The sequence below is a fragment of the Rhamphochromis longiceps genome, linkage group LG6 (assembly GCF_057381845.1).
Source record: "Rhamphochromis longiceps isolate RC_006_pf linkage group LG6, R_longiceps_female_GT1.1, whole genome shotgun sequence".
Classification (NCBI taxonomy): domain Eukaryota; kingdom Metazoa; phylum Chordata; class Actinopteri; order Cichliformes; family Cichlidae; genus Rhamphochromis; species Rhamphochromis longiceps.
Window position 1 is genome coordinate 929,745 of NC_140562.1, and position 25,562 is coordinate 955,306.

At 40.7% G+C, this 25,562-nt stretch overlaps 2 protein-coding genes, 2 long non-coding RNA genes and 1 pseudogene across 4 annotated transcripts; 1 reads left to right on the forward strand and 4 right to left on the reverse strand.

Moving 5' to 3' along the window:
- Window positions 1-376: 376 nt before the first annotated feature.
- LOC146667059 (uncharacterized) lies at window positions 377-6,276 on the reverse strand. The gene is made up of 4 exons (XR_014911939.1): window positions 5,597-6,276; window positions 5,306-5,392; window positions 4,538-4,606; window positions 377-601 (listed from the first exon to the last, which is right to left on the reverse strand). It is a non-coding gene; the product is annotated as an uncharacterized LOC146667059 (long non-coding RNA).
- A 957-nt stretch (window positions 6,277-7,233) lies between these two features.
- On the reverse strand, window positions 7,234-8,383 carry LOC146667060 (ras-related C3 botulinum toxin substrate 2-like). Its single transcript, XM_085408365.1, has 4 exons — window positions 8,378-8,383; window positions 8,258-8,320; window positions 7,700-7,859; window positions 7,234-7,393 (listed from the first exon to the last, which is right to left on the reverse strand). The coding sequence occupies exons 1-4, from the start codon at window positions 8,381-8,383 to the stop codon at window positions 7,263-7,265; spliced, it is 360 nt and encodes a 119-aa protein (XP_085264491.1). The 3' UTR covers window positions 7,234-7,262.
- Window positions 8,384-8,468: 85 nt separating this feature from the next.
- Window positions 8,469-10,265, reverse strand: LOC146667061 (uncharacterized). The gene is made up of 3 exons (XR_014912029.1): window positions 9,628-10,265; window positions 9,011-9,126; window positions 8,469-8,579 (listed from the first exon to the last, which is right to left on the reverse strand). It is a non-coding gene; the product is annotated as an uncharacterized LOC146667061 (long non-coding RNA).
- Window positions 10,266-12,295: 2,030 nt separating this feature from the next.
- Window positions 12,296-17,695, forward strand: LOC146667062 (factor V activator-like; annotated as a pseudogene).
- A 4,111-nt stretch (window positions 17,696-21,806) lies between these two features.
- Window positions 21,807-24,468, reverse strand: LOC146667063 (uncharacterized). Its single transcript, XM_085408869.1, has 2 exons — window positions 24,417-24,468; window positions 21,807-22,969 (listed from the first exon to the last, which is right to left on the reverse strand). Exons 1-2 carry the CDS (start codon window positions 24,466-24,468, stop codon window positions 21,807-21,809), a joined length of 1,215 nt encoding a protein of 404 aa, XP_085264995.1.
- Window positions 24,469-25,562: the final 1,094 nt, after the last annotated feature.

Genomic DNA, 25,562 nt, shown 5'->3' on the forward strand with positions numbered 1-25,562 from the left:
TAAAAACTGTGGAAGATGCAGACTGTGAAAGTCTAGTTTATTTCATGAATACAATTATTTTTTACAGTCGCTAGAACAAAGTAGCGTACATTCATGATAAAGTAAATACCACAACACAACATGGACAGTAAGAAGTAAACTGAATTGTCTTAGAACTTATTATATTCTTTAAGCTTAAAAGCAACACCCAGGATTAGACTGTTTGTGTTTTAAGCCTTTTATTCAAAGCTAGTATGTGTCAACACTTCTTTCTGCCAGCAGCATTATTGAAGTGACACTTTAACGACACTTTACCTGCTGATGCTTCACATCACAATCTTTATGACGAAAAAGCTCAGATGTCTGTGCTGTCACTTGTTATGAAAATGGACAGAACCTGGGCTCAGGCTTCCTCTTCTTCTTTCCTTCCTCTTTAATAATAACCATAGATCAGTAAAACAGCCATATTTTTAAACAAATGATTGTGATGAAGAGAATTTTTTTTCCAGTGTGCATGAACTCAAAATCTTTTAAGTTTAAATCTTTTTTGTTTACCAACAACTGGGCAAATCCAAACTTGATGTACCAGGTCAACTCAGCTCCTGCCTTGACCTCCCCTCTGCTGAGCGTACACACACACACACACACACACACACACACACACACACACACACACACACACACACACAACATAAAGCAACATTAAATAACGGATCTTTCATCTGAAATAATTACAGTTTGTATAAATTTACACTGAAGACCAAAATACACACACATACATAAAACCCATAAATCACTAAAACCTATTAAAACACATGGAAAATTACCTCATTTGTTGTGCTATTCAAAGATGTGTATGTGTGTGTATTCAGGCCAAGTCATAAAGAAAACAATAGAGGTCAATATACTTTATGTTCTACAGTCGCTGCAGATTAATGAAATATAGTGGAAACCTGAAGATCCTAGGTATAGTAGTTTGTGGGAAATAAATACAGTGACGTGACCATTTAGCTCTTGTGGCATGAAACTGCTTAGTGCATTATTATTTGCATTTCTACAATATGATATTTGTTTAATAATTGATTAATTTAGTGCATAAAATAGTTGATAAATAAAATGTCAAATATCTAATCTAAGGGAGTGTCTTTGACACATGCTGACTGCATTCTTCTTATAACCAGAACAGGAAGTGAGATCAGAGGAGAACAAGAGTGAGCAGTTTGGTGAAAGGAACAGGAAGGATGAAGAAGAGGTGAACATCCACACAGTTTAAAAGGAGACATTATGGCACAATAAGAGCACAAGCTCTAAGATGAAGACTGGTAATGATTAAAAACTGCACTAAATAGTATCATTCTGTGACTTCACACTTTAGGTAGTGCATAACATTTACCACTTTATATAAATTTTACTATATGTTTAAATAAATAAAAACAAATAACTTTAAAAGGTGCTGTTATTGAGTGAAAATTCAAAAGACTTCAGGGCTGGGGAGGAAAAGGGAGAAAGATGGAGGAACACAGCACACATAAGAAACAGGTAAGAGTGGACATGAAGTCAAAGTCAGCGACATGTCCAATAATAAAGACCTTCCACCTGGCTACATACAGTGGGGCAAAAAAGTATTTAGTCAGCCACCGATTGTGCAAGTTCCCCCACCTAAAATGATGACAGAGGTCAGTAATTTGCACCAGAGGTACACTTCAACTCTTCAACTGTGAGAGACAGAATGTGAAAAAAAAATCCATGAATTCACATGGTAGGATTTGTAAAGAATTTATTCGTAAATCAGGGTGGAAAATAAGTATTTGGTCACCTCAAACATGGAAAATCTCTGGCTCTCACAGACCTGTAACGTCTTCTGTAAGACGCGTTTCTGTCCCCCAGTGAAACTGGTTCACCCGAAAGATAAAACGCCAAAACACAGACTTAACAATGTGGTGTATGCTGTACAGTGCAGCGAGGAATGCCCAGACCTCTACATTGGAGAGACCAAACAGCCACTTCACAAGTGCATGGCACAACACAGAAGAGCCACCTCCACAGGACAAGACTCAGCAGTCCATCTGCATCTTAAGGATAAAGGACACTCTTTCGAGGATGCCAATGTTCACATTTTGGACAGAGAGGACAGATGGTTTGAAAGAGGAGTGAAAGAAGCCATCTATGTCCACTGTGAGCGACCATCTTTGAACAGAGGCGGGGGTTTACGACACCAACTCTCTGCCATCTATAATCCAGTTTCGAGTTCCCTCCCCAGACGCCTTAACGCCCACTCACATCCTGGGCCATCTGATCTCAGGAATTCGCATGATAAGGTGGGGCCAGGTTTCACAATGAACTCACCCGAAACTCTGGCTGATTGGGACCCACACCCAGTTTCACACCTTGGCTCAGGCGATTAGAGGATCATCAGGGGGTCCTTTTGTCCCTCTGTGGGGGGATACTCCCACTAGGTTTATATCTGGGACTCTCCACCATTTGACCTTAGAACTAAAGAAGCTTCTCGGATGAGAGGTGAAACGTCTTCAAGTAACTTACAGTTTTTTACAGACCTAGGACACATTTCTCAATACTTAGGTCACATTTGCAAAACTCCTCACACAGTGAGCACAACAGAAGTCTATGTGGGCTAAACTGAGGACCAGTTATCATTGTTTTGGCACAAAATGCATTCAATGACTACATCTCTCAAATTTCATGAATTATCTTCTCACTCAGACACAACAACTGCCAAAAACCTTTGTACGTGCAGGACATTTTGCATGTGCTTACATACTGTTTTCAAAACTGTTAAACTTATGGCCAAAACAATAACACAATGCAAAACTTGAAAAGACAGCAAAATCCAACAGCAATATTTTATTGACACATATTTTAAATCTAAAAATGCAGTTTAACCAGCCACAGCTTATTCTCATTGTAGATGAACATCTACACAGGTGTTACTCCTTCAATTTTTCAACTCCTTCAATTCTGGCAGCCAGAAGATTCTTTCCTAGGTGTATTGCCCTAGATGACATAAGATGTGATGTGGATGAGAACCTGTGGCCAAATGGAGAAGACCGAGTAGATTAGCATTACTATTGTATGAGTATCAGTGGATGGTGTGTATACAAATTCTTGTATTTTGGGATTACTTAGTGCAGAAAAATAAAAATACATAAACAAATATTAATGAATTCTGCATGATGTCTGATTCATTCCAGTAACATATATTGAAATTATAAACAGAGATGTTTCCTTGTTTTACACAGGAAAACACTGTGTAATGCTACATGTTGTTAGTGTTTTTTAGGTCATTGTTTTGTGGGTGACAAAGTGTGTTTGTCGGCTGTCAACCTTTGCTAGTGTTCTGGAAGAATGAGTTTATTTGAGACCTGAATGAAGTGTTTTGGTAGTTGTAGTGCATTTTGAATGTGAAATGAACTGCTTTGCCACGCTGAGGGTCAGTTAGGAGAATTGTGTGAAGAGTTTTGCAAAAGTGACCTAAGTATTGAGACATGTGTCCTAGCGTCTGTAAAAAACTGTAAAGAAGTCCAGACGCTTTTCTTTGCAAGCTCCTTTGACTACAATGACCTGGATGACTGAGAACCTTCACAGACATGAAGGTGTTTTGGCAAAAAAAGCTGGTCAAACATTAAACTGCAAAACTGAAAGTGCTGTTTGAGTCTGAACATTTTCAACTCACCACCAGAAAAAGATGCTGTTCTCCACAATATGTAAATAAGGATAGAGTATAGGCGATATCAGCAGCTGGATCAAAATGAGAATTTTATATCCCCCATAGTTGAGTATAGGCATTCAATCCAAAAGGTCACATGTTGTGGAGAAATAATGTGAATCTTTTGTGCAATCAAATGTTTTATTTTTATTTTAATAGCACAACAAATAATACATTTGTTAATAAATCTTATTCAGACACAAGTTTGCTTGTTGCTTGCCAGACATTTGAAACACCCGGGGCTTAGCCCAAAAGGATAGTATGCATGTGGGATTTTTTTTTCCCTGGGGGGGAGGGGGGGGTAGAAATGACTGAAAGATTAATTGGCTCTGTTTTGAGTTTTGTTCAAAAAAGAATGACTTCATATAGGGAAAAATATATATCACATGTGCAGAACACCTTAAACTAGTTTTTTAATTAAGCAGCAAGGCAGAACAAAATCAGGGCTGTATCAAGACACGAGGACTAAACCCCAATTCAACCAGACTAAGAACTGATCCAGAATTAAAACAGGACTACAACAGTTCAAAATCAGGACTACTTGGGACTTAACCAAGACAGAACCAGAATCAGAACTAGATGATAGTAGCACTAAAAATCATCATAGACCTGCACTACATTTATTTTTTAATTTTACCAAAGTACAATATTTAGATTGAGAAAGGTTTATATAATTATTTAGCCTTGTTGTGCAAACAAGCCTGCATAACTTAATAAATATAGAATTTGAAAAATAACAAACCTAAAAAGAAACACTAGGTATGAGATACATGAGTACCTATGATACGGTGATACTTTTGGTAAACAACCATTTGACTAACATGTGTGTCTCACCTGCTCTTGTTCATCTCTGTTCTGTCCTCATTCTCCATCTCCCTCTCTGTTCCTCTCTCCCTCTTTGTGCTGACAATCATCAAATATACAGATATTTACAAACTCTTCAGATAAAAACACAAACACTTTTTAATTGTAACATCAAATCAGACTAAATGTTTATTTTTTTAGATTGATAAATATAAAAAACATATTTGTTAACTTTAAGAGTAAAGAGAGAAATCGTCTGTATTTCTTAATTGCAAATGGCACCAAATTGTATTCAAAATTGAGCCACACTTATGGAGCTCCATAGTTCTTTTCCTGGTGTTTTGGTTGACATCTCTTGATTTTCCCATGTCACAGAAACAGGCTCTGTGTTTTGCCTTATATGCATCCACAGCTGTGCCACCTGTTTACTCACATGGACTCTACTAACCTATCAGAAGCTTCTTCAGCTCAGAATGGAATCGTCTGGAGTTTTCTTATTAATTAACAATAAACTTAGTGTACATGTACTCCTAAATTTGATGAAAGTGATAAAAAACAGAAAGCTCTGTCTCTCTTTATTGTGACATTTAACTAATTCAAAAGATATTTCAATATTTATCTAAAACAAAAGTTTACTCTAAATTGATGTTGTGCAGTAAAAATGTTTTATGTTTTCTCCCTAAAGTGTAAATATCTGGTTACAAATGTGAATATCCTGCTGTGTACTGAAATTCCTCTTGTTTTGCATACAAATATACTGAACAACATACAAAGCATAATATATAAAATAACATTTACCTGAGTTTTTCTTTGAAAGAACCCTCTAATGTCCATTCTTATATTTCAGTACATAACTGAAACCGATTTAGTCGGGGAGGGTAAGAACTGAAAATATGAAATAAACACACGTAAGCTAAGAATCTCTAAAAAAAAAAATAGCATTTGTTCGGCTTTTCATTTCGCCATTTGTTGATTCACTTGAAGAGCAAGTAACGTAATATGGGTCAAGTGATCAGTTTGATATCAATCTTTCGTGATTCACCGTCATATTTACATTATTTGTACGGTACGAATGATTTGCTTTGGTACCTGGTCAAACTTAAGCTCTCCTTAGTATGGCTGGCTCCGTCTCTCCAACAGCGCACTGACGGGCAGCAGCTGCCCCGCCCCCTCGCTCAGTCGCTTAGTGCCTGAGCTTGGATCATACCAATATCAGGGGGGGATTCACGCACAGTCGTAAATTCCCACAGTGTGCACTATGTGCTTCGAATATTGTGTGTACTTTTTGTTTTATACAGTTGTCAGCCAGGCATCTAACTATGAAAAAATTGCACTCCAAAATACCCCGGGCTTCTGACAAAACAACCCGGGCTTAAGCCCAGTAAGCCACCCCCACGCTCCGCCCCTGTAGCAAACCTGCACACCATACATTGTTTGGTTTTTTGTTTTGTTTAAAGTTGTAGATATACATTAGAGACATGGCAGATTTGCATATATTCTTCAGGGTCTGCAGTCCTTTTCTCTTCTTCTGTGCTCCTGTGAGAATCTAAAACAAAGGTCACATAAATCATGGGGTTAAATTGATGCCTGTGGGACAAAATTACTCCAACAATATTCAGGACAAATTTATTTTTCCTCTGCAAAAAAATGAAATTGAGTACAAAGCATGTGAAACTTTTCTGTCTTGTGTTGTGTTCATTTATGTCTTTTCTTTTCTCTTTAATGTTTCTGTCCATTATATGTGCAAGAACAAACTTCTGAATCACCTCTTAGTGATAAGTGTCTACAGTTTCCTTTCTCGTTTGGCTCTGGATGAAGGCAGTCGCACTTTTCTCCTCTCCCTCTTCCTTCTCTTTCCTGCTTGGCTTCTCAATGTCCTTGTCTAGTCTCGTCTACTTTTCTACTTTTGCCCTGGATGACTCTCACGGTCTGTTACAACCTAAAAGAGGAATTATGGATTTGAACAACTGGTCCCTGAATGCAATTGACACGCTCTTCTCAACGAGAAGCCTGGGCTTGAGTAAGTCCGAGTGTCCTAGAGGGACGTTCCCCTCTGGATACACAATGGACGGGTGGAGGAACTGGAGGGTCGTGTGCCTGGCGGGACTGTCAATCGAGGACATTGTAGACATCTACCTTTTCGGAACCATGATAACAGGGTTCTTGCTGTTCGGAGTTGGCTTGGCCCTGGCTTATCAAGGAAGGCGGAGTCGACTTTTCAAAACCCCACAAGGCTGCCCGCTATGATGGAAATGATGGGACGGGTCGTGACTTCTCAAAATGGGCTCATTGAACGCAGCACGGATAAGATCTTGGGGAAGCTCACGGCAGTCTCTGCTCTCTGAGCACAAGATTGATAACATCTCAGAGAAGCTCTCCAACGGGAGACTGAGAGACCAGTGACGGACTGTTAGACCAACTGTGAAATTGACATGCAGTTGTTCGCACTAAAGGAAAACCACCATCATTTCATGCAGCTACCGTATCGGTGTCAGCTGTGGTCTCAAGGCTGGAGCTGATACGTATGTATGTTCGGGGGGTCCAATTTCACTGCAGATGTAAACATTGCATGTGACAAATAAAAGGCTTGATTGAATAGCTTCAGACTTATGTTCAAAGAAAAGAAAAGAAGCCCTCAAACCTCTACTCTACTTTATGTGTTGATTTAATGAGCGAGTTCACTTTGTTTCTCTCTTCTCTCAAACGTCTAATCTCTCTTCCTCCTCTTCCTCTGTGTTTTATTCAGTCGTACCGTTTACAGCAGCGAGCAGGGCTTCTTCTTGACCTTGGCGGGCTGAGGGCAGAGGACGGCACGAATGGCCTCATCAAACACAGTCTTCAGACCACGCTGGGTCAAGGCTGAGCACTCCAGGTATTTGACTGCATCTATACATGCGAAGACACATATATGTTAATAAAAGAAGAGAAAGAACTACAAAGACAAAGTAAGAGAAGAAAGGTTTGCTGGTAGTGGAGAAGAATAAGTTCAACTTTCAAAGAACACTATAGTCAACTACAGCTACTATACTTTTACTGTGATGCCAGGAAATGAGGGGAATAACAAAAATTTGCAGAGGCAGTCAGGCTACAAAGTTCTCTAGCATCTTCATCTGCTAGTTTCATATCTTCACTGGTGAGGAGAGCTTCAAATCTTAAAGTGCTTTTCAAGCAAATAAAGTAAGAGTGACTGACCTATCTCCTTAGCCAGAGCTAGGCCCTGTGGATAGGTGATAGGCGCCAGCTTCTTGTCCTTCAGTTTCTCAATGGTATCCTTTTCATCCCTCAGATCCAGCTTAGTGCCAACCAGGATGATGGGCGTGGAGGGGCAGTGGTGACGGACCTCAGGGTACCACTGGCAGAATACAGAGTAAAGGAAAACTAAATAAGAGGCAAGAAAGGGGAACACGCAAAATCAAGGAACGTGTTAGAGGCAAAAAACAGAATCAAAGGTGGAGGGAGATGAAGCTCTGATGCCAGGTGTTACAGAAAGGTGGATGAAGGCATGAAAAACAAATGATATGCTGTAGCTATTAAAGATGAGAGAAATACATCATCCAACTTTCACCCACAGCATCAATCATTCATTCACATCAATTATTAGACCTGTTTAGGCTTTTTCTCCATTTTGTAATCCAAGTACCTATTTTTTTTCTCTATAATAAATTACTGCTTTTGTTCCGTTTGTTCTTTTTTACATTTTGTTCCTCGGCAGCTGAGAGACAGGCCTCATAAAAAACAGCCAAAACTCACCTTAGCTCTGACGTTCTCATAGGATGCCGGGCTAACCAGGGAGAAGCAGATTAGGAAAACATCCTGGATGGAGAGACAAGGAGACAAAGAATTAGAATAGCTGCTGCAGTTTTAATTAGCTGACATGTTATATAAGTTCTGTCTCTGTAACTTTATGTCCATTAGTTACTGTGTGTGCCTGTGTGAGTATGTGTGATTCTGTACAGTCTGTGGCTAGGACAGTGGGCGGAGCCTGTCATAATCTTCCTGTCCAGCTGTATCCCAGAGGCCCAGGTTGACCGGCTTGCTGTCCACCATCACATTAGCTGAATATTTGTCGAATCTGTGGGGAGAGTAGAGAAGGTCAGCGATCAGCCAACAAGTCATAGGCAACCTTTCATTTCATTGGTTATTCATTCATTCAACAATCTTTCAATTCACTGATTGTTTAACCAGTGAAACTCCTGTAATGGAGAAAAAAACAGGACCATACTTGAAATACCACTGTTCACAAAAACATTAACCAACAACATTACTTTGGTTAGTTTGACACAAAAGCCATCCTAACCATGTCTAGTAAGAGAGAATAATACATAATAAGGCAGGGCTGCCCCCGTGTGGTCTCATAGTAGAATAACAGTTTAATTTCTCATTTTTAAAAACTTGAGAAATTTCATATTCATATTCAAATGTATTCAGGCTCAAATGAAACTGATAACACAAATGTTTGCAGACACAGATGTTTTTTTTACAGAAAGAAAGAGACTAGTGTACCAGATTAATCCTGTTTTATGGCCTGTCCGAGGTCTACCCCGCCCTTTGCCTAATGACAGCTGGGATGGGCTTCAGCCTCCTTAATGACCCAGTAGTTAAAAAGATGGATGGATTTCCTGAAATAGAAAAGTCACTGAAATAACGTTAACTGTCAAACATAGAACAACTATGACAAACAGTCAACACTATCTGAGATCCTGCTGGTGGTTAGGGAGGATATACGTGATTCTGTTTGTTGTTTAAACATATTTATAGAGTTAAGAGTTCAGATTGCTGGAAGAACAACATTCACGCAGTCTGATTGCTGTTTTTCTCCCAAAATGTAGAAACACCTGCTAACCATGGCACACTCTGCTTTTCCATTAGGTCTGTGCAAATACTACTTAAGTACATTCATCCTCCTGTGCCATTAGTGATATTAACAGAGTGTATTTTTTGACATATATAATATAGTTAGTATAGTTATTATACTAGCCGTAGCTGCCCCGCTTATTTTAGACATTCACAATAAAAAAGTAAGCGATAATATTTCAATATCAAACGTCATAATTAAGGTCAACATCTAAATAATGCTGTGTACAGACTCACACAGGTGTTAAATTACAGCATAAACTTACCTTAGACCTTCCTCCGTCATTCTCCTCCTAATTGTGCTCGGAGACACAGAAAACATATCGGCAATTACCCCGATGGTTATCCCGGACAGCACTAAAGTCCTGAGTGCTGCAGCCGGGATTTCAAGACGTGGACGACCAACATTTGAAGACTGTTCTTCCTCGGCGTATTCCAAACGAACACGGTGCTGAATTGATCTTAAACTTTCGACAATGCTGTCATCGATGCTAACATCTTGAAGAGCAATTATCATCCCAAGCATTTCAGAAACATCATCTAAACGACTCAAAACAGTATCTACAGGTAAATGATCCCTCTCTATCTGATCTGCTAAAATGAGCAGAATTGACTGAAGTTCACACCAGTCCGCCATCCTCCCTGACCTTTGACCTAGCACGTTTTTGCTACCTGTGGCAGCCGTCCGCGGAGCAGGTATCCAGGAAAACTAGTCGATAGTAAACGATCAGCCAATAGGCGCAAAAGTCAAGCCCACTTGTTGTGTGCCCACCTTATTACTAAATTAGGCAGAGCACTCTGAATTGAATCAGGACATAAAGCACGGTCTTTATGTTGCTTTATTGAACACTGTCCATCTTACAACTAGCCACTTAACGGGGCTTCCTTCGGACAACCACATCCGGTTCAAAGGTCATCACATTAAGACATAGCCATATCAATACATGACACCCCCCTTTTCCTTAGATTCAAACTTTAGTTGTAATAACTTTGATGTCTTTTTTTCCCCCAACATTGAACATTCTTCTTGTCTTACTTTCTAACAATTATATAATCTAAATGTCTCACCACACATGTACCTTTCTTTTTTCAATATATACATGTCGAAATACACATATGAACTTGAAACTTGCCAAATGTAAGTTACCTCTTCACCTTAACATATTATAGTTCATTTCACCACAAAATCACGAAACCTCTCGGGTATCTTTTTAGCCCTCTGTGATCTACTTGGTCTCTCTGGCCCCTGGGAGCCCTCTTGTGGTGTTGGAGTGAAGGTGTCAGTCTTTGTGGGTGTTTCACCTTCCTCCCTTTCAGGTATTGTGTCATAGTGTCCTTCTCTGGTCTCATTTGTCTCGTATTTCTTCACATGTGTGGTATTCCGGTGATAGCGAGCTCCTGTTGGTGATTCAATAATGACTTGGTTTCCAGTTCTGCTTACAACTTTGTGTGGTGTTGCGTTGAATGGTGTTGTAAACTTGTCCACTTTGTCTTGTTGAACCAGCACTGTGTCTTCCTATTTTTATTTATTTTTTATTTTTATTTTATTTATTTTTATTTTTATTTTATTTTTCTGAAATTACACACGTTACTAACGTGTGTAATTTCAGAAAAATAGCTCTACCATTGACCAATCTCACCTGTCCTAAGGTTATTTTTCTCACCTCCTATCACTTCCTGTTCCAACACATGGTTGTGTTTTTGTGTAGCTTATCTGGATAGCCGAAATAACTAAAAACTTATAGATAACTTCTTATTTCATAGTTTAATCTTCACTTGCTTCATCCGAAGCACACTCTCTTGTATTCACTCCCTGTATTTTTAGGAATTTGCTACCTTAGCTTAGCTAAGCCAAATAACACAGACCAATTAGTTAAACTACATGAATGTCTCAAAGCCATAAAGACCTGGATGACCTCTAATTTCTGCTTTTAAATTCAGATAAAACTGAGGTTATTGTACTCGGCCCTTAAAATCTTAGAAATATGGCATCTAACCAGATTCTTACTCTGGATGGCGTTACCTTGGCCTCCAGTAACACTGTGAGGAACCTTGGAGTGATTTTTGACGAGGACATGTCCTTCAATGCACATATTAAACAACTATGTAAGACTGCTTTCCTCGATTTGAGCAACATCTCTAAAATTAGAAATATCCTGTCTCAGAGTGAAGCTGCAGTTATTACTTCCAGGTTGGACTACTGTAATTCATTATTATCAGGATGTCCTAAAAACTCCCTGAAAAGCCTTGTAGTACCATATCACCCTATTAGAGCACTTCACTCTCACACTGCAGGCTTACTTGTTGTTCCTAGAGTATTTAGAAGTAGAATACGAGGGACAGCCTTCAATTTTCAGGCCCCTCTTCTGTGGAACCAGCTTCCTGTTTGGACAGACACTATCTCTACTTTTAAGATTAGGCTTAAAACTTTCCAAAATATATAATTAGGGCTGGACCAGGTGACCCTGAATCCTTCCTTAGTTATGCTGCAATGCGGTGGGCTGCTGGGGGATTCCCATGATGCACTGAGTATTTCTTCTTCAGTCACCTTTCTCACTCACTATGTGTTAACAGACCTCTCTGCACTGAATCATACTTGTTATTAATCTGTCTCTCTTCCACAGCATGTCTTTATCCTGTCTTCCTTCTCTCACCCCAACCGGTCCCAGCAGATGGCCCCGCCCCTCCCTGAGCCTGGTTCTGCTGGAGGTTTCTTCCTGTTAAAAGGGAGTTTTTCCTTCCCACTGTCGCCAAAGTGTTTGCTCAACTGAAAGGCAGTTGTTAGAGGGTGAATGGCAGGAACACTGTGTCTGCTGCCTCTTCTCTTGCCTCTGTGTATCAGTGAGTATTCAACAACAGTTTCTATATTTAACTGCAGGTTCTTACTGCATAATTCTGTCTGTATAATATGAAAATGATTCAATGCATCGAGTTATGCCAAACCTCACAGAAACTGTGCACGGTGGGTATTCTGAATTGCTGCTCGGCACATATATGCAGACCACAGTCAGAGCCTTACCCTCTGCAGCTTGAAGTCACACAGCGGTAACCCACTCGCTCTCTGTCAGCACGCAGTCGCAGACTCGTGAGCGAGGTTTTTTTTTTCTTTTGTTTTGCTCTTCTACTCTTAAGAGCTCCATTAGCCACACAGAGGGCACAATATGTTCTGCATTGCTTCTCAAAGTTAGCATTGGTTAGTGATCATGGCCTGTTTTAGGTTTATAAATCATTGGTTTACACCACATTCCTCTGAATTAATGTCACAAATTGACAAACTGACAGTGAGATACAGTGAAGCGTGTAGAACATGTAATTCAAATCAGAGCACGAGCAGAACAAGAGCATGAAGCTGAGATCAAACTTCATTTGCTTCCATCTATAAGGTGCAGGTCACTGAGGTCTTCTGACAGAAACCTGCTGGTGGTTCCTCGTTCTAGGCTGAAAACCAAAAGAGACTAAGTGTGTCTTCAAGGCTGTTGGCTGATAATCTATGGAATGCACTAATATTACATTTGATCTCTGCGGTCTGAACATTTGAAAGAGCAGCTCTACTTATTTGTACAGGCTTAATTTTAGGTAGTGGATATTATTATTGTCTTTTAATGTTTGTATTTATTTTTATTGATTATTATTGTGAAGCACTTTCTCTATAGAAATATTTTACCTTCATTTCCCTTCTGTAACTTTATGAAAGCCAAAAGCAAAAAGAGACGATAAGTAACTTTGCATAAATGTGTGGAGCTTTGCAGCTTTGCAGTTGATAAAGCTTCATAATGACACTATGTGACTATGCAGTGTCCAATATTCAAACTGAAATGCAGTCATTAGAGAGTGAATGGCAGCAACACTATGTGTGGTGCCCTTTTCTCTTTTCTCTGTATCAGTGAGTGCTCAGCTACAGTATCTATATTTAATGGCTCTGGTCCTCACTGTGTGTTTCTGCCTTACTTCTGAGAGCAGATATTTTACAGGTACAAAGAAAAACTGGCAGTGACCTGGTGGGGCGGGGGATTCCTCTTTCAGGTGTGACGGCGAACACAGAGGTCGCTCTGCAAAAGAGAGTCATTGGAGGTGATGAATGTGAGCGACAGTATCATGTACAGCTCAGAGCAGTTTATCCACATGGACCTTCCAGCTTGTGTGGAGGCTCTTTGATCAGCGACCGCTGGATTCTGCAGCTCACCGTCTGAAGCCAGGAGGGTGAGGAGATCAGAGCAGCAACTAAAACTTGTTAACCCAAGGAATGTCTAGTAGCCATGTTTTTGCTATTCAGTAAAAAGTAAAATACATTCAGACAAGATGAGAAATAAAATATGGTGACCATCAGTAATCATGTTTTATGTTTGCTGTGCACATGCAGGACCATGTTTGCAAATCTAAGTGTGCATCAAGGGGGTCCGAACAAGAAGTGCAGATAACAGCAGAAGCTGAGATCTATACAGACAAAGACACCAGCACAGGCAGAGTTCATGACATCATGCTGCTGCAGCTACTAGCAGCTCTGATATCCAACCTATAAAACTACCTGACTGTGAGTTGTGGATGTTTCTGCTTCAGGTTCATGTGTTCTGACAGATACTGATACGTCGTGCTAACTTCAGTTTTAGATTCAAATGATACTTTGATGTTCCTGTGGCTCAAAGTTTCTTGCTTTGAAGTTTTTTTTCTTAAAGTTTCTTCTTGACCTGAGCTCTGTGCTGTGAAGTGAGTTCAGCATATGTAGAATATATTTCCTTTATCTTATCCCAACAGTGGGAATCAGGATAAGTACTCACAGGAAGCTGCTTATCAATTGAAAGCCCTGGTTATCAAGTTAACCAGGGCTTTCAATCCTAATGGATGTGGATAAACTATACTGGCAGTGCAGGTTTTAAAAAGGAAGATAAAACTGTAATATTAGAAAAATATGAAGGGTTTAAATGCATAATACAGACTGAAAGTAACAGCTGCTGCAGAAAAACCAGTGTTGTGTGTGTGTGTGTGTGTGTGTGTGTGTGTGTGTGTGTGTGTGTGTGTGTGTGTGTGTGTGTGTGTGTGTGTGTGTGTGTGAGTGGAAAATTGCTTAGTAGTAAAAGCACTATATGAATGTGCAAGAACTTCAGATGCTTTGTTCAATAAGACTATCAGGAGGGACTATGCGCTTACCTGCTGCTCCTTGGCAGGTAGCTCCATGCCCTCCTGGGTTTTAATTGCACCTTAGAACACACATGCATCAACACTACAATGAGCGGGTGGAGGGAGGTTTGGAGTCTTCTCCCACCCCCGTTCTCTGCGGCCTGCTGGAGCGGGAGGGCTAGGAGAAGTTGGCCGTCCGACTGCGGTCTGGGGTGTGGGGCCTCCCTGCTGCTACGGAGTCGGGGTGGTCTGCCTCTCCCCACCGCAGGGAAAAGGGTAACACCACCTGGGTCTGGGTGCAATTCCCCCCTCCAGGGGCAAGGGTACCTAGACCCGGTTTGTAGAGTACGCTTGGGGAGTGTGATCGTGTGTACAGCGTCTCTTTATGTCTGTCTCCACGTTGGTTGAGTGTGGAGTAAGTGCACATGAGAGCATGAGGGTGGGAATGGATGTTTGTGTCTGTGTGTGCCTGTATGTCTGTGTCTATATGTCAGGTTGGGTATCAGACGCCACCTCTCTGGGGACACCTCAGGCCCTCCAAGATTTGGAGGCCTATCTCCACCCACCACCACTTCCCCTGCCGGTGGCGGACTCCCTCAGGTGTCGGTGCGTTGGTGGTTCTTTGTGTCTGGGGGTGGGTGTCCAGGTACACACCGGCTCACTCCTTGGTGGCCGCTTATCGGGGCCTGGAGCCTGGGGCTCGCTCGGGCCCCTTCGGAGGTGGGGTGCCCCCGGCCTCTCGGCCTGGGGCTCGGTCACTCAGGCGCAGCTGGGGGCCGGCGGAGCTCATGGGCGCGTCACTGCAACTCCCCCTGGCTTCTGCTCCGCGGCTGCTGAGTGAACCCTCATCTGGGACTCTCCTCAGCTCTTACTGGAACAGTGGCGCGGCTGCCCCTCTGTTGGTCTTCCATGGTCTCTTGTGTTCTGGGGGCCTCTGGATGTCTGGAGTTTTGATCTCCTCCATACCCGCTTCACACCCTGGAGGACGGGGCTGTGGCCCCCCCACACACTCCCTAGCAGATCGTTACATGGAGAAACCTTTGGAATACAAGCGCGCGGATCCACACAGGTATGTACACGGGTGTTCACTGCTCGTAGACCCAAATTACACCTTTCTTGGCCGCTACTTCGAAGCACATCTGTCCTGCGTGCTGCACAACAACATTGAATATTTAGTATTTACTGCTGTTTACACTTAGCTAGATTAATGCGATGGTGTTGTGTTTAGTATGTTGCTTTGTTTTTTTTTGCTTGTTTTCTATTTTTCTCTCAACAGGTGATCCAGGAGATTTTTTTTCTCCCCCCCCTTTCTCACTGTCCCTCTCCCCTTCTGTTTCTCCTTTCCTTCCTCTTTCTTTCTTCCTTTCCTTTCCTATCCCTCACTCATGTCTGTCCCGTCTGTAAAATCTGAAAATAAAATATAATAAATAATAAAAACAAAGATCGACCAAATGGACCAATACGGCAATGCCACGATGATCCATTTGGCAAAGTAAATCCATTGGGTATCCTTGTTGGTCTTCAGACAACAATTCTGATGGCTAAAGAACCAAATGGGACAGGCAAAAAAAAAAAAAAAAAAAAAAGACAGCAAAAATCCTGACTGACATCACGACCTATCATTACACAGGAGAATCTGATGGATGGATAATTAAGTATTTCATTTAATTAATGTTTGAAAGACAGTTTCAGCTTTTATTCTGTCAGCTGCAAACTTTCTGCTGTTTATTAGTTTAAGAGAAAATAAAACTTAATATAACAACAGAATTTAAACATAGGCTGCAAACTGAAAAATGTCTACAAAAAAATGCTATTGAAGAATTTTAGCCCCTCCCACTGTCCATGTAGTACAGTAGGAGGGTCTAAAGTTGAAAGTTTCAAGGGATCTTCCAGGAATGGTGATGCTGCTTTTCTGGACAAATGATCTCTAAGCTTGAACTTAACCAGAGGGATATAGTACAAAGAAAATTCAACAAGGCTTGGCTTACTTTGCGTTAGCTGGCTTGAGAAAACGTAAAACACCAGTCAGTGTCACGCCGCCGGGTATATCAACTTCTCTTTTAAGCTGTGCTTTCTGCTTCACGCTCCGTGCCCACACATGTAACAAGGGCTGCTACAAAGCCCTTTAAAACAGGAAGTAGCATGTGCTGCAGTGAGCTTGAATGGTGTCCCAATGCGCTGAGCAAGCACAGTGCAAGCATGCTAGCCAGGTGTGGTGCGTGATGATAAAGTGGTGACTAAAACTCTATAAAGGACATAACTAATATAACAGCAGGTCAGGGTTACTCTTACAATTTTCTCTGGTAAGAAGTCAAAATCCTTCATATAGAACTCTGAAGTTACCTGGAGAGATGAGATCCTGCTTCATAGTACAGGCCTCAGGGCAACATTTCAAAGTTAACGTGCAAAACAATCAATATATGTATTTGTATGTAACTGACAAAAAAAAGGAGAGAAAAGCGTCCAAACACTTCTTGTGTCATTCCAGAGTTGAGGTCGCAGGTTATGGTGCCACCACTGGACTAGCTAATGAGAAAAGAAGGAAGATGATTTTTAACAAATTTGTTGTATTAAGAAAAAAGAAAACAAACCATCCAAACTGTTACTTTATTAGTAAAGAGATGTTGCAGATATTTGTACTGAAATTGTATTTTTCTTCATTTCTAATGTGTTCAAAGTAAAAACAAGCTTTTCCTGTGAGCTCAGACCATTTTATTTCTTTCTGCTGCATTTCTGCATAAAATACAAATCTGCATCATTTTTTTAAAAAGTGCTTTAAGCTGAACTAATTGTCCCTTTTTTCTAGAACCTGGTGAATCACCCTCTCTTCACTGTGCAGAGACTGAGGTTGTCAGCTGTACAGAGCTCAATGATATTTTACAGAAATAATTCCCCGAGGTCCACCGAGTCAGGAGCTATCAGCACTGGTTCTGTGGACAAAGTCCTGGGAAAGATATATGTCGAGTGAGTTTGCATGATCCCTCAGCTCACAGCTGCATTTATTAAACATTCAAAATACAGAAAGATTTTATAAAACTGGGAAACTGTATTTCTGTCTTGCAGGGAGACTCTGGTGGAGGAGTGGTTCATAATGGCAGGATTTATGGGGTCTCTTCTTTTGTGGGAGATCCAGACTTTGTATGCAGAGCACCGGCTGCCTTCATGGACCTCTGTGATCCTGAGTATGCAGATTGGATCAGGAAAACTATCAACCCATAAAAAGCTGTGAGGTGTGGATAACTGTAAACAAGCTGAAATAAATAATCTTTTAGAGTTTAGCTTTGGTTTCTTTTATTCTCTTTGATATAAGCAGTAGAGGATTTCAGAATTTCTGTGTTATTTGCCAAAAGACGTTTTTTCAGCTGCACCCACACACAGTTTCTTTAGATAACTTCAACTGCAGAAAGTAAAAACTCAGCATTAAGTTTCAAATGCAGTTTTAAAGATAATGATAATATGGTGGCCCTGAAGAAAACACCCGTCAATAGAAAAAGCTGCAAAATCCTGCAAAATGTAACAGAAGTTGAATAAAACACAACGGAAATAGAAAAAAATGCAACAGGGCTGAAAAACTGAACAAACAAACAAAAAACAAACACAAATTACAACAGAAATAATAACAACGATATAAAAAAAAATAAAGTAGAAAAAAAACATTCTCATCCTAAAACTTGGTGACAAAGTGGAATATGGTAAGGAAACACTCACTTAAGTGCTGTCATTACTCAAAGGTTCCTGATAATCATGCATGAAGTGATTTCTGGAGGGGAATGAAACTTAACTGAACTGCTCCCTGTGACATTTTGACCTGTCAAACGCAGGCGTAACTCCTGTTATTCATTGTTGTATTGCAGGTCTGCTGTGCACGACGTCTGTGAATCTGAGTAATTTGGTACAGATGAAGGAATAAGACTGCTCAGATGCTTTGGGTGTCACGTAATGATCCCTCAGGTTTGGGTGTCTTTGGTGCCCTTTGATTTCAATCTACCTGCACATTGAACAGAAATCCTGCCATGACAGAACACACTAATGCCTTTTCAAGGGAGAACCGATCCTAATCTGAGCTGTCAGCCCCAAGTTCTCTGCAGTCATCAAATCAAGCATAATCTGGTTTGAACAGGCTCCCTGCCTCACTGCAAAAGCCTTTTTACCAGCTGCTGTTTGACAAACTGCAAAGCCTCTGAAGAGACTTTAGAAAGGGGGAAAAAGGATACGAAGAAAAAGCTGAACAAAAAGCTATCCATGCACTGTTTAACATTTCACTTGGAGCTTATTGACTGTATTCTATCTGTGGATTGCATTATAGCTTCTCTGAGAGCTTTGCTCCCTGAAGATTTTATGATCTGTGAACGCTGAGTCTCTCTTGTGGCTGTAAACCAGTCTGCTCAGCATGGCACTGCATGGCAGAGTTTCTCTCCATTTTTTTGAATCACCTTTGCTCAGTTGTTCTCCTAACTGGTCTCCTGAGTTTGGCTGTATTCCTGGACTTTGCCCTTTAGTTACTCTTCAGTCTCTTTGACACACAGGCTGCCAAATTTGAAATAACATTTTTAGTTTTGGAAAAAGAAGAGCGTGTCTAGCAAATTCTTGCACATCCTTGTTCTTAAATAGCACTTTTCTACTCAAGCACTCAAAGTACTTTATACACCTCATTCACCCATTCATACAAGCACTTTTCTGTACCTAAGTTCTTTCTATCTAACATTCATACTCTGATGGACACATGAAAGAGCAGTTTGGGGTTCAGTATCGTGTCCAAGGATACTTTGAGATACAGATCAGATCAGGCTGCGATCGAACCTCCAACCTTCTGATCGGTACTAATTGGACGTTTGCTGCTGCACATGTAGCATCACAGCTTAGAAGATGGTGGTGTGGAAATGTGTTTCCCATTAACAATTGACTAAGAAACTCTTAGTCAAGGGTTAACGTCACTAATGTCAGTATTTTCACTGACTCTAAAAAGGCACTGATCTTCATTAGATTAGATCAACATTGTTCCTTAATCCTGAGCTGTACAGGAAAATAGATTTCTGATACACATGTACATAAACAAATAAAGAGAGATGTTTCCCACCTGCTGAGAAGACAACAAATGCATAACCTGATTACCACCATTAATCTCACATCAACTGATTTCTGGCACCTATAAGTGAGATTGATTTCACTGTCCTGCTGTCTTGGCCTTTAGGAGAACACAGTGAGACAGATGAAGCTTGCACCAGATGGTGGAAACACATTGATCGTGGTCTTAGACACAGCATCCACACTCTGTACATGATAGTGTGTGTATGGTGCTGTTTGCAGGAACTTGATGAGGCTTTGCTTAAGTGGAAATCCACTGATGTTCAAGCCCCAGGGAAGTGGGCGGGGGGATAGGACCTCTGGGGCCCTCTTCCTGATGGAGCCCTACCTGACTCCTTTCACTGCTAAAGCAAGAATGGTGCCACAACTCATTGAAACAATACTTCATTTCATCAGAATCATCAAATGATTCTGTTAAAAACAACCGTCCAGTGTACTTGCATGGCAAACATCGTGATTAGATATTCAAGAAGAGCCTCTTAAAGATGAAGGTCTGTGTCTCTTGACCTAAACACATAATCCAGTTAAATCTGATTTATGTTCATTAATGCCCCTCACACTGTAACTTAAAGTAATAAATCGGTCACTGATTAATTACAGAAGTACGTCTGTGAGCATAAAGATGTAAGCCTTGGACCATCAGGATAAAATGTGGTTGGGAAACTTAACAAGCTTTGATAAAACTTCATCAGTAGCTCAAGCAAGACCTCAAAACCTTCGATCACCACGGGTGGTTAGCAGACTGTGGTTGTACCATGCAGCCTAACAACATGCAGTAAATTGCAGGTTAAAGCAGTCTGCTTACACATTGTTAAACGAGGGAAGGGAACTAATGTGGCTGTCACATTACCCTTTTGTCCCATTTCATCCCAGGACTTGATTCAATTGCTGCTCACTTTCTACAATACTTAAAACTGATCAGTAGGACCTGAAACTGCAAACATTCAAACATTCAGGCCAACAATCAGTTGGTGAACATATTAATCTACTACAATTAGCAAAAATGAATAAATAAACAGAAGAAAGTTAGAGTGATATCAGAGTCATGCAAGTTTTTGACCAGCAGGTTAAACTCATGCAAATTAGCTTCATCCAGGCTCATGAAAACACTGTCCTGCTTATAAACAGCAGATCATTTGTGTCAGTGTCAGGATGGTTTATATTTGAGCTTTTAGTTCACACAGAACAATTTTTATTAATTGTTTTTAGCGATTACGAAAGTCTGTGAATCCCCAAATTGTTCAGTTGTTCTCTTTGCTCCCCATGAGGTCACTTTCACCATGTGACAAAAACAACACCCCACTCTACACACTCGGGCCACCAGCAACTTTCTAAATCCTCAATAAAAAGCTGACAGGTTGCAATGATGTTCCAAATAACTTATTAAGAAAACAACTAAATACACAGAAAATTTTATGAAAATTGGTTTATTTTATATCTCATAGTTTTAAATGATGCAATAAAAATATGTACAAAACATCACAAACTGTAATATTTTACAAATGCTTACGTCCTGCTGATGCAATGGAGACATCTTCCAGTGACAGTCTTCATCAGTGTGAGTGTGAGGAGGATCCTAAACCCACCAACACAGAAGTGCATGTTCACAACTCCCTCTGTGCAGGCGGGGTCAGGACCCTCCTCACCCTGGGTGAGGAGGGTTGGTGCTGTGGCCAGTCAGGTATGAAGTGCTGAGAGTGGATCTTTGGTCCTCTGTGCAGCTCTGTCCACTCTCAGCTGCCCTGCAAAGTAATAACACAAGAAAGACGTCATTTTAACACAAAACAGCATTTTCATTGTTGGTAGCTGCAGTATGTTGTTAAAAAAACTATTTTAAACCCAACGTATACACATGAAAAATATAAATAAAGCTAAACCTACAGTGCTGCTGACATAGGATGATGATTTATACCAACTATTGGAAGAATTTTGTCTTCAATACAGTTTGTTGTCAATGTGAGGTGATAACTTACATAGTTGGAACACAGCACCACTCTCCCGTTTTTCACTTGGTCATCCATCCTTCTCATCGGGTTGGTTGGGGTAAGGCTGTCTTCTGGGTGGGGTGTTTGCTCCATCTTGGACGTAACTGGAAGTAATAACAACTAAAAAACTACCTTTAATTCACAATGTAATATTAATATTAATGTCACATATCAACAAAAAAAGCAATACATTTCACATGTGCGAGTCACATGTTCTTATATCTGTAAAAACAAAGTTTAAAAACACATTCTAACATAAACTAATCAGAGTCACTGTCATCCATGGAAAGGCTAAAAGGCCTCTCCCAGAAACGTCTGACTCCAAAACTACCTGAGGATGTTGAAGGGGCATCAAACTGGTCACTCACCTTGCACCTCTTTGCACTTACCTCTTCGGTGCAGATGTCTTCTCTGCTTCTCTTTTCTGAGGAAGGAGCAGCAGAGAGATCAGCTGAGGAAGAAGCAGCAGAGGGAGCAGCTGAGGGAGGAGCAGCTGAGGAAGAAGCAGCAGAGAGAGCAGCTGAGGAAGAAGCAGCAGAGGGAGCAGCTGAGGAAGAAGCAGCAGAGGGAGCAGCTGAAGAAGGAGCAGCAGAGGGAGCAGCTGAGGAAGGAGCAGCAGAGGGAGCAGCTGAAGAAGGAGCAGCAGAGGGAGCAGCTGAGGAAGGAGCAGCAGAGGGAGCAGCAGAGAGAGCAACTGAGGAAGGAGCAGCTGAGGAAGAAGCAGCAGAGGGAGCAGCTGAGGGAGGAGCAGCAGAGGGAGCAGCAGAGGGAGCAGCAGAGGGAGCAGCTGAGGGAGCAGCTGAGGGAGGAGCAGCTGGCGGATCACCAACTGGGGCAACAACTCGAGGGAAGAGTGGGGCATTGGCCTGGCCGAAAGGCGGCATGGCGATGGGGGCAGCACCTGGAGCAATAGGACGTTGCCAATCGTGCCAAAACGGCTCTGGAGGGTGCTCCCGGATGAGAGGGGAATCATCTCTCTCATCCATGGTGTCATACCCAGAGTCATCGCTAAGCCAATCCCCCCACTCTTCTGAGTCGTTCCAGTCAGATGAATTGTCAGTCTGTTCACTAAACTCTTCATCGTCTACAGGTAGGTAGGGGGGGTACTCACCATACTCACCTTGCTGTTCACCGACATCAGCATCTGGTGCTTCATCAAAAGAGGGTGAGGGTGAGAGAGGGATAAAATACCTACCATACTCACCTTGCTGTTCACCGTCATCAGCATCTGGTGCTTCATCAGAAGAGGGTGAGGGTGAGAGAGGGATAAAATACTCACCATACTCACCTTCGCTGATACGCTGGGTATCAGTGTCCTGAGCTTCACCAGAAGAGGTGGTGCTCTGGAGACTGTCATCCAGGATCCTGATGACTTCAGGAAGGCCTTCTTCTGCAGGGCGTTCAACCACATAGTCAAGACGCCCTGTGAGGAAACAATTTTTAAAATAACATTAGGAATGTAATAGACACCCAGTGTTAAAGCAATAGACCTACATCTGTTAGTTTGAGCAGAGGATGAGAGAAAAGCATTTTATGTCAGACTGAATGACACTTCTACTTGTTCAATCTTTAAGTCAAGTTTTTTAATAGAAGACCACCAAACCTCCACCAAGGCAGCTCACTCTGTGTACTTTTAAGGTGACACTATATTGACACTATATATGACACTGTATTTTGTGTACATTCAATTTGTTTTATTTGTTCCTTGTAAGCCTTTATGCAAACACTATGTTGGAATAGGTAATGGATAATAGGTATTGATTTGTAAATAGCCGGACATGAGTAACTTATTATATAAATATACTACAGTACATTTATAACTAACCATGCAGCTCATTCTCCTGTTTTATTTACAATTCACGATGTCACACATTTTGAAAAAAGCTCATAGGTTAAATATGTGGATGCAAACCATAATGTAACATTTAGACCACATGTACCAATTGCATGTCCTAAATATATATATATATATATATATATATATATATATATATATATATATATATATATATATATATATATATATATATAATTTTTTTTTTTTTTTTTTTAAATAAAAACACAACCTTCTTGGCAAGAGTTGGCAAGAATTGCACACACAAAGCTCTGCAGGTATGTCTGAAAATGATGGTCAAGTGAAAAACAAACAAACAAACAAGCAAGCAAACAAACAAACAAACAAACAGAAACTCTTAACTCAGAATCCACATTTTTAGAAATGTGCACAAGGACTGTATCTGCCATAAGGACAGATACATCTAATCTGTGGTAAACATGCTATCACTGTGTAAATATCCCTGTGTACAATATCTCTCTCTGCTATCTAATAAGGTTAAAAGCATTACCGTAACAGAAGATAGGTCTTAATGCCATTATTACTACTGTTTTCATATTCTTTTGATATTATTTTATTTGTATTTTTTTATCTTTGTGTTTTGCAGCAGAGAAAAAATATAGTTTATGTCAATAAAGTCTTTGATCCGGAGAAGAAAAGGATGTCAGGAGGGGACCTGGATCTGTGTGTTTACGCCTGCGTGTTCTGAGGCCATGACATCTTGAAGATGCCGTTACCACAGAAACTGATTTTTGGGCATTTTACAAATTTTAGTCCATTAAGCTATTTTTAACCATTTCATTTTAAAGAAAAGTGTCAAATTTGAAGCCTTCAAATCAAAGTAACACCTTTTTTTCATATTCATACACCAGTCGTTAATAATTTCTACACCTCTCCCGGAAAATTTAAAACATACAAACAATTTACGGGAAACAATCTTGAATACACATATTTGATCACGTTAAAACTTGATATTCACACTGGAACTTGTTAAATTATTACAGTAATTTACATTTAAAGAAATTTTCACACTTACCTGCAGCGAAGTCCAGGTGACAGTCGGGGAGTCCGGGTCCACGGCGAGCCATCTTCAAACTTGAAAAACAAAAACAAGTACAAACGATCCACAGATGAAGTACTTGTTATGCGTTCAAGTTATATCCGCTTTTAGTAAAATGGTTTGCAAAACTTAGCTTTCCACAGGCTGAGGTTGGAGCAGGTCGAAACAAGTCCACGAGCAAGTGTAAACAGACGTTTGGAACCTTGTGCAGCATTTATATACCCTCGGCGGCCATGGTTACGGTTGTCAACCTGTACACGTGCACGTGATAGAAGTATAGGAATGGAGCTCACCACAGTGTAATTACAGTTAATTTATGGTCATTTACTGTCAGGGGTGGAAGTAATGAATTACAAATACTCACGTTACTGTAATTAAGTAGATTTTTTTGGGTACTTGTACTTTTATGAGTAATTTTTCAAGTGTGTAATTTTACTCATACTTGAGTACAACTTACACCATGTAATCTACTGAGTACTACTGAGTACGCCCACAATTTGAATTAATATTCAAACCTTTCGTCTGCATTTTTGCAGCCAATAAGGCCGTGCAATCCCGACCGGCCAATTTAAGACATAAGCAAAGATAAACTCTGCTGCAGCAGCAGGCACAGGTGTCTGGAGGTGCTACATGGTGGAGTACAAACTACTTTATAGACGGAAGATTTGGAGACAAAGAAGCCAAAATGGAGACAGAGGACAACACTGTCAACCATGAAAACGACGTAGAAAAGACGGAGGACGCGTGCCCGTGGCCATACCTGGAGGAATTTTTCATGTGCAGAGGGAGAAAAGGAGACAGCGTCCAGATGCAGTGCAAACTTTGTTTGACCTCTACAGTCATTTCAGCTTACAAGACTTCAGCGTCTAATCTTAAAAAAACACATTGAGGTAAGAGGTTTTACAACTATACGTGTACAATATTGCCTTCTTATTTTTCATGTGTGTTAAGGTTATTAGTTTGGCTAAGATATTGTCACCGCCATTGGTTAGCCTGATATTAAAATAAGACGGAGCTAGCTAATGTGCGTGTGTGTGCATAATTGAGCTAAATTCGTAGGAATGTTTTAGCTTATTATTTGGATAACCACCGTCATTACAATAAATTAAATTTGTAGTCATT

Excerpts from the sequence above, each read along its gene's own strand:
- LOC146667063 (XM_085408869.1), bottom strand. The coding sequence starts at position 24,468 with ATGGCTCGCCGTGGACCCGGACTCCCCGACTGTCACCTGGACTTCGCT. Across the intron at positions 22,970-24,416 it reads TCACCTGGACTTCGCTGCAG|GGCGTCTTGACTATGTGGTT; the intron begins GTAAGTGTGAAA and ends GTTTCCTCACAG.
- LOC146667060 (XM_085408365.1), bottom strand. Across the intron at positions 7,860-8,257 it reads ATGAGAACGTCAGAGCTAAG|TGGTACCCTGAGGTCCGTCA; the intron begins GTGAGTTTTGGC and ends GTATTCTGCCAG. Across the intron at positions 7,394-7,699 it reads AGCTCTGGCTAAGGAGATAG|ATGCAGTCAAATACCTGGAG; the intron begins GTCAGTCACTCT and ends TCGCATGTATAG.